This window comes from Schistocerca gregaria, chromosome 3 (genome assembly GCF_023897955.1).
Source record: "Schistocerca gregaria isolate iqSchGreg1 chromosome 3, iqSchGreg1.2, whole genome shotgun sequence".
Classification (NCBI taxonomy): domain Eukaryota; kingdom Metazoa; phylum Arthropoda; class Insecta; order Orthoptera; family Acrididae; genus Schistocerca; species Schistocerca gregaria.
In genome coordinates this window covers 693,507,127-693,526,404 of record NC_064922.1, presented here as the reverse complement: position 1 = coordinate 693,526,404, position 19,278 = coordinate 693,507,127, and the positions used below count along the sequence as shown (strand labels likewise).

At 43.5% G+C, this 19,278-nt stretch overlaps 1 protein-coding gene across 1 annotated transcript in view; it reads right to left on the bottom strand.

Moving 5' to 3' along the window:
- The window catches only part of LOC126355093 (chymotrypsinogen 2-like), a 417,116-nt gene that overhangs the window by 70,078 nt on the left and 327,760 nt on the right, over positions 1-19,278 (bottom strand). The window contains exon 4 of the mRNA XM_050005289.1: positions 3,168-3,345. Coding sequence (XP_049861246.1) covers positions 3,168-3,345 — 178 coding nt within the window. The remainder of the gene's footprint in view (positions 1-3,167; positions 3,346-19,278) is intronic.

Sequence of the window (19,278 nt, the reverse complement as noted above, 5' to 3'; positions counted from 1 at the left end):
GGGGCACACCACACTGGTAGCCTTCCCTGTGTGTTGCACTACATTTTGAAAATTGACACTGTAATTTTTCCGACGGAAGATTTTTTGCTCTCATTAATTTCCTAATTCAGTTATTCACACGCAGTTGTACACAGTTGTCGAGAACGATCGAATAGCAACGACATGTGAACCGCGTCTGTATGTGAAGGTAAGACCACCTCGTCGTTGTATTTCACCTTCATGCGTACCCCAGTGTGTGAACTAGTGACAAGCCCTCTTCAGGAGCTTTGGTGAGGAGCTGGTTCTTTCGTCTGAAACACTGCTTCGACTGTAATACTGATCTTCTGTAAGCGAGGGTTAAAAGCGATTCATCGTATTTCTTAAAAGGAGACACCCTGTTCCCATTCCTAGATATCAACATCATATTAAAGTTTTGAGCTCAGTGCTTGCAGGAAAATAATAATGAATTAAGCGTGGTTCCGCCTTTTTGTAAATACACAGATTATTATTTTTTAAGCATGTTTCATTACAGTTATTGCATACTCAGAGGTTTTTTAAAATTATTTTCCTGAAATACTTACAGGCTATTTTTAGTTAAAGGGAATTGATACATCAAATTTAGTTGTCATTTAAATTGTATATGCACTTTGCCTTATACTTTACATTGTGTGTGTCTCGTGGCTGAGAACCAAAATCACCCATACGTCTAAATTAGTACACCAAGTCACCTGCAAACGTGAGGAATGTTAGAAAATCATCTGCCTTGAATCTTTGTTTATTATGAAATCTATAAAATGTATGTTTTGGTAAAATTCGTGGCATATGCCCGGTTTTGTCCTGGCCATTGTAGTATTTCTCAAGTCCTTAGCTGTCACAAGTTTGTTTTTGTCTACTAAAAGTGGTTTTTTGGTGTTGAACTGAACCTGTGGACATCTACAAAAGTTTTGTGAAGCTTAGGTATGGCGAACTATTTCGTGTAGATGGTTATTCATAGATTATGTTTCGTATTTTGACAGCGTTTACTCACGTTTTCTTCTGTTCATTTGTGAATATTGGGTCTGTTATGTTTCTGTGGCTTAGATACACGTTTCACTGAACAAATTAACGTCTCTGATGCGCTTATGATTGTCGTCCGTTTAGTGTTTTGGTTTGGATTGATGTCCATGGACTTTGGAAAAGTGACGTTTGTTTCCATTTTGTGTGTTTTGCTACGTAATACTGTTTGGTAATTGTCATTGATAACTTTTATTCCCTCTGTGATAGCTTTCTGTACATGGTAGATTTCTTCTTTGTTAAAAGTTAATATGGATGGATAGGATTTGGAGGTCTGTTTCTACGCCACTGGGGTGGAGGTTGTTTTTGATGAGTGCGGTATGTGTGCTGTCACTTTTCAGTGCTCTTAAATGTTTTCAGTGCCTCAACTTGAAATTTCTGCATGTATACTGAATCACAGTCTTTGCTTGTTAGCTGGCATGTCGCTGCTTTATTGAATTTATGTGTGATGGTTTTAGGTATATGTAATCTTTTCTGTAGAGTGTTGTTTGTTTTATATGCCACATGTATACCTTCTTTTCTCATGATGTTTTTATTGTGTACGTTATTTTGTTCCCAGATGCCAGGCTGTGCCATGTTTTCTTGTTGTTTGTGGTTTCTGCATCTTCTGTGCTTATGTGTCCTCTGTTCTGCGAGTATTGCTAGTGTGTTGTGATATTCTTGTGTTTGTTCTGTGCCAGTTTGGTTTTTATTTTATGGATTAGTTTGTCAACAACGTTTATATTGTAACCATATTCTGTGGTAGTGTATGATTACGTTTCAAAGAACAGATTCAAAGTTATCGGATGTCAAACGAAAACAAAACAGTAAACAAACGACACTCGCTAGCGCACCACAGACGTAAATTTGTGCAGTGATACGTTTTCCAGACCACAGAAACATAACAGGACATAATATTTACAAGCTAACAGAAGAAAACATGAGTACACACTATCAAAGTAAGAAACATAATCTATGAATAACAAATTACACGGAATAGCTCGCTACACCTAATCTTCACAAAACTTACCGATGTCCACAGGTTCAGCTCAGTTACACAAAAATGCGTCTGTTGTATAATAATGAACTTGCCACAGCTAGGGACTGGCACAATACTACACAAGTAAGGCCAAAAAATGAGCAATGCCACGTAATTTACCAGAATTGGATACTAAATAAAAAACGTAGTGTGGATGATTTACTAAATGACTCATGTTTGCAAATGACTTGGTATACTAATTTAGACCTGTGGCTGGTTTTGTTTGGCTGCCACAGGGCACGCACAATGTAAATCAGATGGTAAAGTGCACATACAATTTAAACGACAACTAATTCTTATGTATCATTTTCTCTAACCTAAAAATAACCTGTGGGTGTGTGTTTCAGGCAACTAATAAAAGAAGCACTGTGGACCAGAACTGTGGTTAAACATGTGTGGATGGTAAAAGAAGACAATAGTTCGCGTACTTGCAAAAAAGGTGGACTTATTTATAGTTCATTATTAGGAATCAGCAATTTGCCTGTTCTATACGCAGCAGGTATGCTCATTGACACACTCATGTTCGGTACTAATTTCGTCAATAAATGACCATATATATATATATATATATATATATATATATATATATATATATATATATATATTGTATGTTTGTTGGAAAGTGTAGTCAGCCGTCCGGGGTGGCCGAGCGGTTCTAGGTGCTACAGTCTGGAACCGCTCGACCACTACGGTCGCAGGTTCGAATCCTGCCTCGGGCATGGATGTGTGTGATGTCCTTTGGTTAGTTAGGTTTAAGTAGTTCTACGTTCTAGGGGATTGATGACCTCAGAAGTTAAGTCCCATAGTGCTCAGAGCCATTTTAGAACCTTGTAGTCACGGTCGCAGTGATAATTATCCTGATCTTATATGCAGTATACATAACCATTGTCTGATGTTGATGGAAGTGGAATATGGATGGTTCTTTTCAATAACTGCTTCTAGCTGCAGCGTTCAAAGCATGACCTGTGAAGTATTAATGACATTTGACTGCACTGTTTGCTACATTGTCTAATGCACTGTGGTGTTTAGGAAAAAAGAGCAACTAAATGAAGCCTAAAGATACTGAAAACTACTGCGGGCACTTAGTAGGACGGCTCGCCGGTGCCGGGGTACTCACGTGCCAGGGCCACTCGGCGGGCTCCGCGACGCCCGCGCGGCCCGAGTCTGCGCCCTTCTGCCCGCAGCGCGGCTTGCTGGGGCTCGGTACCAGGCTGGACACGGGCTTGGCGCCCTCGGGCACCAGGCAGCACACGTTGGAGTCGGCCAGGCCGCAGTAGCTGTACGGCGTCCCGCCGCTGCCAACACACGCACAGTCTCTGTCAGTTCCGGGCTCGGAGGTCTCTGCTGAAGGTGGTTTCGGGGCGCAATGAATAGTCCAAAATGGGGCAGTGAGACGTGGGGTACATTCCGCTTTCTTGTTGAGGGATCTCGGTGAGAGGTTGGTGCCAAGGGGGCAGGTCTGGCTGCACTACTGGCACTTCACAGGGTTGTGGACAACCCTTGAGATAAGCTTAACCATGGGTGTTTATTTATTCCTGAATAAATGGAACCGGTCCATCGCACCTCGAGAAATTCGAAGATTTAGCTTTCAGTAGCTTTATCCCTGTTGTTTCCTCCAAAATCGCTAGTGTCTGGAGTAGTGAAACAACTGAGTACTGAATATTTATAGGGTTGACTCTTTTCCTCTACCAGTTGTAGGTCTGGTCAGTCACTAAAGGATAGATGGGCTACCCTACAAAGAAGAGACTGATGGGATCACCTCATCTCCCCTCCCCACTCTCTGCCCCTCCTTCCGGTCTGTCATGAAAGGGGTTTGGGTTTACGCTTGGCCCCTTACAGCCTTTGAACTTGGACGGCCCTACTGTTATTTCGGATGATGAAGGTGAGAGCCATGGATTCACCCTTGACGTGTGGGGAGCTCGGCTTGAAGGGCTTTAATTCTGCCCAACACAGGCTCGTAGTCGACATTTCTGTATGGATGATGCAATTATCTTGGAATATGGGGTCTAAATGTCAGAACCAGGCGAGTAAGTCAAAGTAATAAAAATGGAAAGAAGAGAGACAAGTTTGTGTTAATAAATGGTAGGCAGGTAGGGTACTATTGGGCAAAGGTGGAGTTGTAGCTTAGCACCACTGTTGTTCAATTTGCTAAGTAGGTACCCATAAAGTTAATGAAACAAAATTTCAGAAGAGGAAGAAAAGTCCTAAGGAATCAAACGAAACTGTTAAAGTTCTCAGGTATGACCTTCCTGGACAGATATGTTTCTTTTTTTTAAAAAAGTTTGATGGTAAGAATATATAGCATACTTAGTCCTGGAAACACAAAACAAAGACCAAAGTGATAATGATTGGTGGGAAAAGAATAACGACGTGCTTAGTACAAGACAAGGGAACTCCCTACCGCACTCCCCTCATATTTAGTGGTAAGACCGCCCAGTGGATAGACTGTCGAAAACTGAAGACAGATCAAACATGAAAAAGAAGAATAAGGTGTAATGAACTGTGAAAAAAAAGGCTAAATAGAAACAGCGAACGGTCCAAAGACAAGACGCAAAATAAAGGGCAGCCCAAATAAGCAACGGCTTTGTGGATGAGTGGTCGTGGTGTTGCACTGTCAAGCCGGCGGACCGTTTTCACAACTCTCTCGTACTATTTTTCATTTTTTTCACAGCCTTATGAACTGTCCGTCCGGTCATTGAAATCTTTTTTCTCTTTCTGTAATCTTGGCAGTTTTCATCCTATACATTCGTTATAGAATATGAGTCATGTGATGAGAATATTGTACCGTAGCAGTTAAATGTGATTAATAGTGAGAGCAGGCGACATACCACATAGGCGCCACACAGAAATGAAAATAACAAGGAAACGAGTGTGAACTAAGTTACAACAAAGGAATTCAAGAGTCAAGACTTGTAAAGCGGAACGCAACTTCAAAAACGTTGAAACATGCGTTTTGACAGAACACAGAGAAACTGTGGTTCTGAAACAGTTGCGTTTATTTGTTGCAGTTTATGTGACAAACATCTACATCTACATCTACATGACTACTCTGCAATTCACATTTAAGTGCTTGGCAGAGGGTTCATCGAACCACAATCATACTATCTCTCTACTATTCCACTCCCGAACAGCGAGCGGGAAAAACGAACACCTAAACATTTCTGTTCGAGCTCTGATTTCTCTTATTTTATTTTGATGATCATTCCTACCTATGTAGCTTGGGCTCAACAAAATATTTTCGCATTCGGAAGAGAAAGTTTGTGACTTAAATTTCGTAAAAAGGTCTCGCCGCGACGAAAAACGTCTATGCTGTAATGACTTCCATCCCAACTCGTGTATCATATCTGCCACACTCTCTCCCCTATAACGCGATAATACAAAACGAGCTGCCCTTTTTTGCACCCTTTCGATGTCCTCCGTCAATCCCACCTGGTAAGGATCCCACACCGCGCAGCAGTATTCTAACAGAGGACGAACGAGTGTAGTGTAAGCTCTCTCTTTAGTGGACTTGTTGCATCTGCTAAGTGTCCTGCCAATGAAACGCAACCTTTGGCTCGCCTTCCCGACAATATTATCTATGTGGTCCTTCCAACTGAAGTTGTTCGTAATTTTAACACCCAGGTACTTAGTTGAATTGACAGCCTTGAGAATTGTACTATTTATCGAGTAATCGAATTCCAACGGATTTCTTTTGGAACTCATGTGGATCATCTCACACTTTTCGTTATTTAGCGTCAACTGCCACCTGACACACCATACAGCAATCTTTTCTAAATCGCATTGCAGCTGATACTGGTCTTCGGATGACCTTACTAGACGGTAAATTACAGCATCATCTGCGAACAGTCTGAGAGAACTGCTCAGATTGTCACCCAGGTCATTTATATAGATCAGGAACAGTAGAGGTCCCAGGACGCTTCCCTGGGGAACACCTGATATCACTTCAGTTTTACTCGATGATTCGCCGTCTATTACTACGAACTGCGACCTTCCTGACAGGAAATCACGAATCCAGTCGCACAACTGAGACGATACCCCATAGCTCCGCAGCTTGATTAGAAGTCGCTTGTGAGGAACGGTGTCAAAAGCTTTCCGGAAATCTAGAAATACGGAATCAACTTGAGATCCCCTGTCGATAGCGGCCATTACTTCGTGCGAATAAAGAGCTGGCTGCGTTGCACAAGAGCGATGTTTTCTGAAGCCATGGTGATTACGTGTCAATAGATCGTTCCCTTCGAGGTGATTCATAATGTTTTAATACAGTATATGCTCCAAAACCCTACTGCAAACCGACGTCAATGATATAGGTCTGTAGTTAAATGGATTACTCCTACTACCCTTCTTGAACACTGGTGCGACCTGCGCAATTTTCCAATCTGTAGGTACAGATCTATCGGTGAGCGAGCGGTTGTATATGAGTGCTAAGTAGGGAGCTATAGTATCAGCGTAATCTGAAAGGAACCTAATCGGTATACAATCTGGACCTGAAGACTTGCCCGTATCAAGCGATTTGAGTTGCTTCTCAACCCCTAAGAAACTCATGCTAGCAGATGTTCGTGTTTCAAATTCTGGAATATTCCATTCGTCTTCCCTGGTGAAGGAATTACGGAAAACTGCGTTCAATAACCCCGCTTTAGCGGCACAGTCGTCGAAAACAGTACCATCGGCACTGCGCAGCGAAGGTATTGACTGCGTCTTGCCGCTTGTGTACTTTACATACGACCAGAATTTCTTCGGATCGTCTACCAGATTTCGAGACAATGTTTCGTTGTGGAACCTATTAAAGGCATCTCGCATCGAAGTACGTGCCAAATTTCGCGCGTCTGTAAATTTTAGCCCATCTTCGGGATTTCGCGTTCTTCTGAACTTCGCATGCTTTTTCCGTTGCCTCTGCAACAGCGTTCGGACCTTTTTTGTGTACCACGGGGGATCCGTTCCATCTCTTACCAATTTATGAGGTATGAATCTCTCAATTGCTGTTGCTACTATATCTTTGAATTTGAGCCACATCTCGTCTACATTCGCATAGTCAGTTCGGAAGGAATGGAAATTGTCTTTTAGGAAGGCTTCTAGTGGCACTTTATCCGCTTTTTTAAATAAAATTATTTTGCGTTTGTTTCTGATGGGTTTGGAAGAAATGGTATTGAGCCTAGCTGCAATGACTTTGTGATCACTAATCCCTGTATCAGTCATGATGCTCTCTATCAGCTCTGGATTGTTTGTGGCCAAGAGGTCAAGTGTGTTTTCGCAACCATTTACAATTCGCGTGGGTTCGTGGACTAACTGCTCGAAATAATTTTCGGAGAATGCATTTAGGACAATCTCGGAAGATGTTTTCTGCCTACCACCGGTTTTGAACAAGTATTTTTGCCAACATACCGAGGGTAGGTTGAAGTCCCCACCAACTATAACCGTATGAGTGGGGTATTTATTTGTTACGAGACTCAAACTTTCTCTGAACTGTTCCGCAACTGTATCATCGGAGTCTGGGGGTCGGTAGAAGGAGCCAATTATTAACTTAATTCGGCTGTTAAGTATAACCTCCACCCACACCAATTCGCACGGAGTATCTACTTCGACTTCACTACAAGATAAACCACTACTAACAGACACAAACACTCCACCACCAATTCTGCCTAATCTGTCTTTCCTGAACACCGTCTGAGACTTCGTAAAAATTTCTGCAGAACTTATTTCAGGCTTTAGCCAGCTTTCTGTACCTATAACGATATCAGCTTCTGTGCTTTCTATTAGCGCTTGAAGCTCAGGGACTTTTCCAGCGCAACTATAACAATTTACAACTATAATTCCGACTGTTCCTTGATCCAAGCACGTCCTGTAATTGCCAAGCACCCTTTGACATTGCAGCCCATCCCGTACTTTCCCGAGGCCTTCTAACCTAAAAAACTGCCCAGTCCACGCCACACAGCCTCCGCTACCCGTGTAGCCGCCAGCTGAGTGTAGTGAACTCCTGACCTATTCAGCGGAACCCAAAACCCCACCACCCTATGGCGCAAGTCAAGGAACCTGCAGCCAATACGGTCGCAAAACCGTCTGAGCCTCTGATTCAGACCCTCCACCCGGCTCTGCACCAAAGGTCCGCAGTCGGTTCTGTCAACGATGCTGCAGATGGTGAGCTCTGCCTTCATCTCGTAAGCAAGACCGGCAGCCTTCACCAAATCAGATAGCCGCTGGAATCCAGAGAGAATTTCCTCAGATCCAAAGTGACACACGTCATTAGTGCCGACATGTGCCACCACCTGCAGCTGGCTGCACCGTGTGCTCTTCATGGCATCCGGAAGGACCCTTTCCACATCAGGAATGACTCCTCCCGGAATGCACACGGAGTGCACACTGGATTTCTTCCCCTCCTTAGCCGCCGTATCCCTAAGGGGCCCCATTACGCGCCTAACATTGGAACTCCCAACTACCAGTAAGCCCACCCTCTGCGATTGCCCGGACCTTGAAGGCTGAGAATGATCCTCTGAAACGGGGCAGGCATCTGCATCTGGCTCAGCCAGAGACAGTGCCTGAAACCTGTTTGTCAGACGCACCGGGGAGGCTTTCTGATCAGCCTCCGGGGACGCCTTTCGCTGCCTGCCACGCCTTGGAACGACCTCCCAATCAACCACAGGCGAGGGCTCAGCCCCACTGCGGGCAGCAACCGGGGCAACCACAGCGGCAGACCGATCTGGGGACAGACGGAACGAGGTTGACATCCCCGTGATACCCGAGTCCGGCTCCCCACAGTGGTGCCCATTGGCAACAGAACTATTATGTTGTCTTCATTTCCTTGGGAGTGATCACATTCACGTACATACGAACATATATACCGGGCAAGGAGGCATATCTCACTCACTTACCAGTCGTACAAATTAGCTGCGTCGATAAGAGATTCCTATCATGTCACACATGTACTGTCAGCATTGCCGTGTATGACACACCAGACGTGTTTTACGAAGGAGGATGCGGTTGACTTGTCGCCTCAAACGTTTGAGGTTACCATTCGAAAGGCACTTCCTTCCGGCTGTTAATAGAGTAATTGTGCAGAATTAATAGGTCCCTATCTTACACCTCGCTGTTCCAAACGGACGTTACACCATGACACACACAAGTTTGAATAAAGCGAACAGCGAAAAACACAAAAACAAAAAAATCGGCCCGATGGGGATCTGAAGCTCGCCCGTGTGCCACTTCACCACCATCAGCACTTATCAATGACACGACTTTTCTATCCGGATACTCTTTACAGCACCGTTAAATGTTTCTACTTTGCCTTTTTTTCAGCCGGTTTTCATGCTTGATCTGTGTTCAGCTTACGCCAGGCTGTCCACTGGGTCGCTTATCACTAAATCTAAGGGGGGGGGGGGGTGTGATAGGGAGTTTCCCTTGTGAGTAGCGTAAGATCTCCCAACTTGGAGTCGATGATACATATGATGAGCGAACAGGGCCGGCTCCAGGGATTTCGCCACCTCATGCGAAAATTTCAACGCAAATCGCTCCTCCTCTTGCATTTTCAGACATGTTCTACTTTTTCACAATGCCATTCATCCATGACGTCTTACCGTCACATGTTACACGTATCTTTTTGACGTGAATCCTTCTTTAAGATCGACCAAGGAGCACCAGTCAGTGACAGAGAAGAGAAACGTTTAGCGTGTAACACATTTTGAGCTATAAGTCCAAAATTAACTACGTCACCAAACTTACGTTACGTCACTCACAGAGTACATAACTAAAATCTGTGCACTTATTCTGATTCCTTGTGCAAAGCAGACTTATAACAACCAACAGAGCTTAATACTGTATTTTGGCCGCGGTGTCGTCGGAGCTTCTGCTGAGCGACTTGGAAGGTCAAGAGTTCTTTTCCCTTTTCTTTTTGGCAACAGTCTTCTGACTGTTTTGATGCGGTCCGCCACGAATTCCTATCCTGTGCCAATCTCTTAATTTCAGAGTAGCACATGCAACACAACGTCCTCAGTTACTTGCCAGGTGTACTCCAGTCTCTGCCTTTCTCTACAGTTTTCATTCTCTACAGCTCCCTCAACTACCATGTTAGGTATTCCGTGATATCTCAACAATGTTCTGTTATCCAATCCGTTACTCTTGTCCGTGTTTTTCATATATTCCTCCCCTCTCCAATTCTTCGCAGAACCTCCTCATCCCTTACCTCATCAGCCCACCTAATTTTCAACATTCGTCTATAGCATCACGTCTCAAATGCATCGACTCTCTTCTGTTCCCACAGTCCCTGTTTCATAACATACAATGCTGTGCTCCAAACGTACTTCCTTAGAAATTGGTGCCTCAAATTAAGGCCTCTGTTTTATAGAGTACACTCTCCCGGCCAGGAAACTCCGCTTTGCCAATGCTAGTCTGCATTTGATGTCCTCCTTGTTCCGTCCGTCATGGATTATTTTGCTACCTCGGTAGCAGAATTCTATCACTTCAACTACTTCGTGATCACCAAACCTTATGTTAAGTTTGTCGCTGTTTTGATTTCTGCTACTTCTCATTACGTCTTTCTTCTATTTGCTCTCAATCTGTTTTCTGTGCTCGTTAGACTGCTCATTCCACTCAGCATGTCCTGTAATTCCTGTTCACTTTCACTGAGGATAGCAATGTCATCAGTGCATGTTCTCACTTATATCCTTTCACTCTCAATTTTAATCACAGTACTGAACATTTATTTTATTTCCATCATTGCATCTTCATACCTTGAACAGTAGGGGCGAAAGACTATATCCCTCTCTTCCACCCTTCTTAATCAGAGCATTTCGTTCTTGGTCTTCCACTCTCATTATTCCCTCTTGGCTCTTGTACATGCGGTAAGTCACCCGTGTCTCCCTACAGTTTACCCCTATTTTCCTGATAATTCCGAACATATTACTCCATTTGACATTGTCGAATGAACCGCTTTCTCCAGGTCGACAAATTCTATGAACCTATCTTGATTTTTCTTTAGTCTTGCTTCCGTTATCAAACTCCACGTCAGAGCTGTCTGTCTGGTGCCTTTACCTTTCCTAAAACCAAACTGATCGTCATCTAACACATCCTCATATTTATTTTCCATTGTTCTGTATATTATTCTTGTCAACAACTTGTATGCATGAAGTGTTAAGTTGATTGCGCGATAATTCTCGCACTTGTTAACTCTTACAGTCATCGGAATTTTATGGATGATGTTTTCCCGAGAGTCTGATTGTACATCGTCTGACTCATACATCCTACACAAACGTTAACCGTCGTTTTATTGCCACTTCCTACAATTATTTTAGAAGTTCTGATGGAATGTTATCTATCCGTACTGCCTTATTTGATCTTAAATCTTCCGAAACTCTTTTCAGTTCTGATACTGTGTACCTTATCTCTTCTAAATCGACTCTTGTTTCTTCTTATATCACATCATAGTACAAGTATTCCCCCTCATAGAGTCCTTGCAACAGTCATTTTTTTTCGATATCTTCACTTTTTTCATGCCGTCGTTTCGTCTTAGCTTCCCTTCACTTCCTATTTATTTATTCCTTGGCGACTTGCATTTCTCTCTTCTTGAATTTCCTGAACATTTTTGTATTTTCTTCTTTCGTTGTTAAACTGCATAATTGATTCTGTTACGGTTTCTCCGCAGTTACCTTTCCTGTATCTACACTCCTGGAAATTGAAATAAGAACACCGTGAATTCATTGTCCCAGGAAGGGGAAACTTTATTGACACATTCCTGGGGGACAGATTCGGAGATCTTGCTGGCCAGGGTAGTTGACTTACACCTTCTAGAGCACGTTGGGTGGCACGGGATACATGCGGACGTGCATTGTCCTGTTGGAACAGAAAGTTCTCTTGCCGGTCTAGGTATGGTAGAACGATGGGTTCGATGACGGTTTGGATGTACCGTGCACTATTCAGTGTCCCCTCGACGATCACCAGAGGTGTACGGCCAGTGTAGGAGATCGCTCCCCACACCATGATGCCGGGTGTTGGCCCTGTGTGCCTCGGTCGTATGCAGTCCTGATTGTGGCGCTCACATGCACGGCGCCAAACACGCATACGACCATCATTGGCACCAAGGCAGAAGCGACTCTCATCGCTGAAGACGACACGTCTCCATTCGTTCCTCCATTCACGTCTGTCGCGACACCACTGGAGGCGGGCTGCACGATGTTGGGGCGTGAGCGGAAGACGGCCTAACAGTGTGCGGGACTGTAGCCCAGCTTCATGGAGACGGTTGCGAATGGTCCTCGCCGATACCCCAGGAGCATCAGTGTCCCTAATTTGCTGGGAAGTGGCGGTGCGGTCCCCTACGGCACTGCGTAGGATCCTACGGTCTTGGCGTGCATCCGTGCGTCGCTGCGGTCCGGTCCCAGGTCGACGGGCACGTGCACCTTCCGCCGACCACTGGCGACAACATCGATGTACTGTGGAGACCTCACGCCCCACATGTTGAGCAATTCGGCGGTACGTCCACCCGACCTCCCGCATGCCCACTATACGCCCTCGCTCAAAGTCCGTCAACTGCTCATACGGTTCACGTCCACGCTGTAGCGGCATGCTACCAGTGTTAAAGACTGCGATGGAGCTGCGTATGCCACGGCAAACTGGCTGAAACTGACGGCGGCGGTGCACAAATGCTGCGCAGCTAGCGCCATTCGACGGCCAACACCGCGGTTCCTGGTGTGTCCGCTGTGCCGTGGGTGTGATCATTACTTGTACAGCCCTCTTGCAGTGTCCGGAGCAAGTATGGTGGGTCTGACACACCGGTGTCAATGTGTTCTTTTTTCCATTTCCAGGAGTGTATGTTTTCCTTACCAACATCTGTAGCTACCATTTTTAGAGATGTCCATTTCTCTTCAATTGTACTGCCCACTGGGCTATTCCTTATTGCAGTGTCTATAGCGTTAGAGAACTTCAGGTGTATCTCTTCATTTTGTAGTACTTCTGTATACGTCTTCTTTGCGTATTGATTCTTCCTGACTACTGCCTTAAGCTTCAATGTATTCTTCATCTTCACTAAGTTGTGGCCGCGCGGAGTGGCCGCTCGATTTGAGGCGTCAAGTGACGGAGTGCGCGGCCCTTCCCGCCGGAGGTTCGAGTCCTCCCTCGGGCATGCGTGTGTGTGTTGTTCTTAGCATAACTTAGTTTAAGTAGTGTGTAAGTATAGGGACCGATGACCTTAGCAGTTTGGTCCTTTAGGAATGCACACACATTTGAACATTTTTTACGAAGTTGTGGTCTGAGTCTGTATCTGCTCCTGTGTATGCCTTTCATTCCAGTATCTGATATCGTAATCTCTGCTTGACCGTGATGTAATATTAATTTAAATCTTCCCGTATCTCACGGCCTTTTCCAATTATAGCTCCACCGCTTATGGGTGAATATGGGTTTGGTACAAGCCCTGAGAGAGGAGAAAGACTAATTGAGGTTTGCAATGAATTTCAGCTAATAATAGCGAATATTGTGTGACATGCATATAAATGCTTTATTTGTTGAGAAAACAGGTGTATAAATTACCAGTCCTTCTTTACTGAGTGCATAGTACTTTAAGCGAAAACGGCACTGCTGATGTTAGATATAGGTACGAGAATGAAGAAGGAGATTGTGAAAGTTAGGTCTGGAGAACCGTTTGGTACAGAAGTGGAACGTGGAACATCAGAAATAGGGAGAAGAGGCAATTGGAAGCATGTGATGTATGGAGCTATGGAATATTGTGAAAAATGAAATGAATAGGAAAAGTATGAATCGAAGAAGTACTCCAAAGAATAGGTGAGGAGAGGAGTTCTAGAAAGACTCTTACCAGGTTTGTAGGAAATTTACTACAGCATCCAGGAATAGTTAACTTAGCGCTCGAAGGATCAGTATAGTCAAATAATAGGAGCCTTTCTCTCTCTCTCTCTCTCTCTCTCTCTCTCTCTCTCTCTCTCTCTCTCTCTCTCTGTATGTGTGTGTGTGTGTGTGTGTGTGTGTGTGTGTGTGTGTGTGTGTTGAGTCTACGAAGTTTGTATCTGAATGCTCATTGTTTCTGTGAGTTTGAATGATATAAAGTATGATACATGACTCAGTCTGTGGTTGTAGGTTTATGATAAATTTCAAAGGTATGCTGACTGTTTTCTTTTTTGATGGTTATGTCTAATGAGTTTATTTGGTTTTCATGTTCTTTTTCCATTGGGAGTCTCTAATCTTTTTTGTATTTTGTTTATATCTGCACGCAACTGACCATTTTTTGATGGAGGTTCATCAACTAAACGAAGGATGTCATCCACGTAACTGACCCAATGAAATATTTTGTAACTGATTGTGAAAATGATTTTAAAAATCACGTTTCCTACATGGTTTATGAAAATGTAGGCTAGGGAACATTACATAGGGGATCCCATTGGTAACACGTCTTCTTGTAAATGGTACTCATTATTAAAGTGAAAATAGTTCAAAATATGTTGATTTTTACTATCCTCATACACGATGAATGCACACAGTTCATCGACGCAACTGCATTTGAAAATGGCCATATGCTGAAAATGGCCATTATTGTAACACTTGATGCAATAAATGTCATCTGTTAAAAAAAATTGACAGAGCACAGCCGACATTTAAAATGGTTTTACCATTAAGAAATTTTTGCTAGCTGTTGAATTTATTACAGTAACAAAGTCAATATTTCCATGCAGCTGTAAAGCAATTAATATTGTCGTTCCGTTCAACAGTTTGTAAATCTATTGTACATAAATTGAATAACAACATAAATTATGATAAAACTGTGTAGAAATATTGAGATGGTTGCTCGAATAGCTATAGATGCCAATAAACTTCTCATTGCACTACAGATGGGAAGGTTCATTCTTAATTCGCACAATTCATGGGAAATTGTGAGATGCTGTAGTTCTATTGCATTCATGGAATACTTACGATATGAAAATGATAGTAGAATGCAACTGAGGTATAATCCTGACTGAATAGCGACAATTGAGACGCTATAATCGTAATGCAGATTGGGAGAAGAGTCTCTATGGGACAGACCACCCATAATTCTAGAAGCCAGGAACTCTGTTAGCAGTGATCATGGAAGTCATTGTATTAAATCTGCGAAAAACATTTCTTCATTACTGCTGTTATAAATTACAGAATAAATTCTTGCGGTAGGAATATAGACAACGGATTTTCTAAAATCTCGTATGCTGAACCCGGATCAAGGCTGTTGTTGGAGGTGTAAATCAACTCCCTTAGCACCTAGGAACAAAATACATAAGTATATTTTGAGAACCAAAGCCTTCACTGCCATTAAAACGAAAATAACAGTTGAATACAATGCATTCGAAAACCAACGACGGCATTTCAAAACCAACATATGTTACTTCACCTCTTACTATCGAATAGCTTCATTACGTAATCTTCCACAAACTCATACGTTGTTACACCTTACATAGTATTTCCTTTATTGTGTGGCTGAAGGCTATTCGGAGGATTACGTTGGCAAGTCGGCTGCAAATGGGCGCCAAACAGTACGTCCTCCTGAATTGTGTCTGATGCGTCCGACTAACAAACACACTTGAGAAAAGTCGAACTGACACCTTACCGTAAAATTACGCGGAGATAATGGAGGGAAAGATAGGGTTCAATGTTGCATCGGAATCCTGGATCTACAATAAATTTTATTACACCCTTTCAAATTGCAGATTGTAACAGCAGATTGTAAAAGAAGCACTGTGGACCAGAACTGTGGTTAAACATGTGTGGATGGTAAAAGAAGACAATAGTTCGCGTACTTGCAAAAAAGGTGGACTTATTTATAGTTCATTATTAGGAATCAGCAATTTGCCTGTTCTATACGCAGCAGGTATGCTCATTGACACACTCATGTTCGGTACTAATTTCGTCAATAAATGACCATATATATATATATATATATATATATATATATATATATATATATATATATATATTGTATGTTTGTTGGAAAGTGTAGTCAGCCGTCCGGGGTGGCCGAGCGGTTCTAGGTGCTACAGTCTGGAACCGCTCGACCACTACGGTCGCAGGTTCGAATCCTGCCTCGGGCATGGATGTGTGTGATGTCCTTTGGTTAGTTAGGTTTAAGTAGTTCTACGTTCTAGGGGATTGATGACCTCAGAAGTTAAGTCCCATAGTGCTCAGAGCCATTTTAGAACCTTGTAGTCACGGTCGCAGTGATAATTATCCTGATCTTATATGCAGTATACATAACCATTGTCTGATGTTGATGGAAGTGGAATATGGATGGTTCTTTTCAATAACTGCTTCTAGCTGCAGCGTTCAAAGCATGACCTGTGAAGTATTAATGACATTTGACTGCACTGTTTGCTACATTGTCTAATGCACTGTGGTGTTTAGGAAAAAAGAGCAACTAAATGAAGCCTAAAGATACTGAAAACTACTGCGGGCACTTAGTAGGACGGCTCGCCGGTGCCGGGGTACTCACGTGCCAGGGCCACTCGGCGGGCTCCGCGACGCCCGCGCGGCCCGAGTCTGCGCCCTTCTGCCCGCAGCGCGGCTTGCTGGGGCTCGGTACCAGGCTGGACACGGGCTTGGCGCCCTCGGGCACCAGGCAGCACACGTTGGAGTCGGCCAGGCCGCAGTAGCTGTACGGCGTCCCGCCGCTGCCAACACACGCACAGTCTCTGTCAGTTCCGGGCTCGGAGGTCTCTGCTGAAGGTGGTTTCGGGGCGCAATGAATAGTCCAAAATGGGGCAGTGAGACGTGGGGTACATTCCGCTTTCTTGTTGAGGGATCTCGGTGAGAGGTTGGTGCCAAGGGGGCAGGTCTGGCTGCACTACTGGCACTTCACAGGGTTGTGGACAACCCTTGAGATAAGCTTAACCATGGGTGTTTATTTATTCCTGAATAAATGGAACCGGTCCATCGCACCTCGAGAAATTCGAAGATTTAGCTTTCAGTAGCTTTATCCCTGTTGTTTCCTCCAAAATCGCTAGTGTCTGGAGTAGTGAAACAACTGAGTACTGAATATTTATAGGGTTGACTCTTTTCCTCTACCAGTTGTAGGTCTGGTCAGTCACTAAAGGATAGATGGGCTACCCTACAAAGAAGAGACTGATGGGATCACCTCATCTCCCCTCCCCACTCTCTGCCCCTCCTTCCGGTCTGTCATGAAAGGGGTTTGGGTTTACGCTTGGCCCCTTACAGCCTTTGAACTTGGACGGCCCTACTGTTATTTCGGATGATGAAGGTGAGAGCCATGGATTCACCCTTGACGTGTGGGGAGCTCGGCTTGAAGGGCTTTAATTCTGCCCAACACAGGCTCGTAGTCGACATTTCTGTATGGATGATGCAATTATCTTGGAATATGGGGTCTAAATGTCAGAACCAGGCGAGTAAGTCAAAGTAATAAAAATGGAAAGAAGAGAGACAAGTTTGTGTTAATAAATGGTAGGCAGGTAGGGTACTATTGGGCAAAGGTGGAGTTGTAGCTTAGCACCACTGTTGTTCAATTTGCTAAGTAGGTACCCATAAAGTTAATGAAACAAAATTTCAGAAGAGGAAGAAAAGTCCTAAGGAATCAAACGAAACTGTTAAAGTTCTCAGGTATGACCTTCCTGGACAGATATGTTTCTTTTTTTTAAAAAAGTTTGATGGTAAGAATATATAGCATACTTAGTCCTGGAAACACAAAACAAAGACCAAAGTGATAATGATTGGTGGGAAAAGAATAACGACGTGCTTAGTACAAGACAAGGGAACTCCCTACCGCACTCCCCTCATATTTAGTGGTAAGACCGCCCAGTGGATAGACTGTCGAAAACTGAAGACAGATCAAACATGAAAAAGAAGAATAAGGTGTAATGAACTGTGAAAAAAAAGGCTAAATAGAAACAGCGAACGGTCCAAAGACAAGACGCAAAATAAAGGGCAGCCCAAATAAGCAACGGCTTTGTGGATGAGTGGTCGTGGTGTTGCACTGTCAAGCCGGCGGACCGTTTTCACAACTCTCTCGTACTATTTTTCATTTTTTTCACAGCCTTATGAACTGTCCGTCCGGTCATTGAAATCTTTTTTCTCTTTCTGTAATCTTGGCAGTTTTCATCCTATACATTCGTTATAGAATATGAGTCATGTGATGAGAATATTGTACCGTAGCAGTTAAATGTGATTAATAGTGAGAGCAGGCGACATACCACATAGGCGCCACACAGAAATGAAAATAACAAGGAAACGAGTGTGAACTAAGTTACAACAAAGGAATTCAAGAGTCAAGACTTGTAAAGCGGAACGCAACTTCAAAAACGTTGAAACATGCGTTTTGACAGAACACAGAGAAACTGTGGTTCTGAAACAGTTGCGTTTATTTGTTGCAGTTTATGTGACAAACATCTACATCTACATCTACATGACTACTCTGCAATTCACATTTAAGTGCTTGGCAGAGGGTTCATCGAACCACAATCATACTATCTCTCTACTATTCCACTCCCGAACAGCGAGCGGGAAAAACGAACACCTAAACATTTCTGTTCGAGCTCTGATTTCTCTTATTTTATTTTGATGATCATTCCTACCTATGTAGCTTGGGCTCAACAAAATATTTTCGCATTCGGAAGAGAAAGTTTGTGACTTAAATTTCGTAAAAAGGTCTCGCCGCGACGAAAAACGTCTATGCTGTAATGACTTCCATCCCAACTCGTGTATCATATCTGCCACACTCTCTCCCCTATAACGCGATAATACAAAACGAGCTGCCCTTTTTTGCACCCTTTCGATGTCCTCCGTCAATCCCACCTGGTAAGGATCCCACACCGCGCAGCAGTATTCTAACAGAGGACGAACGAGTGTAGTGTAAGCTCTCTCTTTAGTGGACTTGTTGCATCTGCTAAGTGTCCTGCCAATGAAACGCAACCTTTGGCTCGCCTTCCCGACAATATTATCTATGTGGTCCTTCCAACTGAAGTTGTTCGTAATTTTAACACCCAGGTACTTAGTTGAATTGACAGCCTTGAGAATTGTACTATTTATCGAGTAATCGAATTCCAACGGATTTCTTTTGGAACTCATGTGGATCATCTCACACTTTTCGTTATTTAGCGTCAACTGCCACCTGACACACCATACAGCAATCTTTTCTAAATCGCATTGCAGCTGATACTGGTCTTCGGATGACCTTACTAGACGGTAAATTACAGCATCATCTGCGAACAGTCTGAGAGAACTGCTCAGATTGTCACCCAGGTCATTTATATAGATCAGGAACAGTA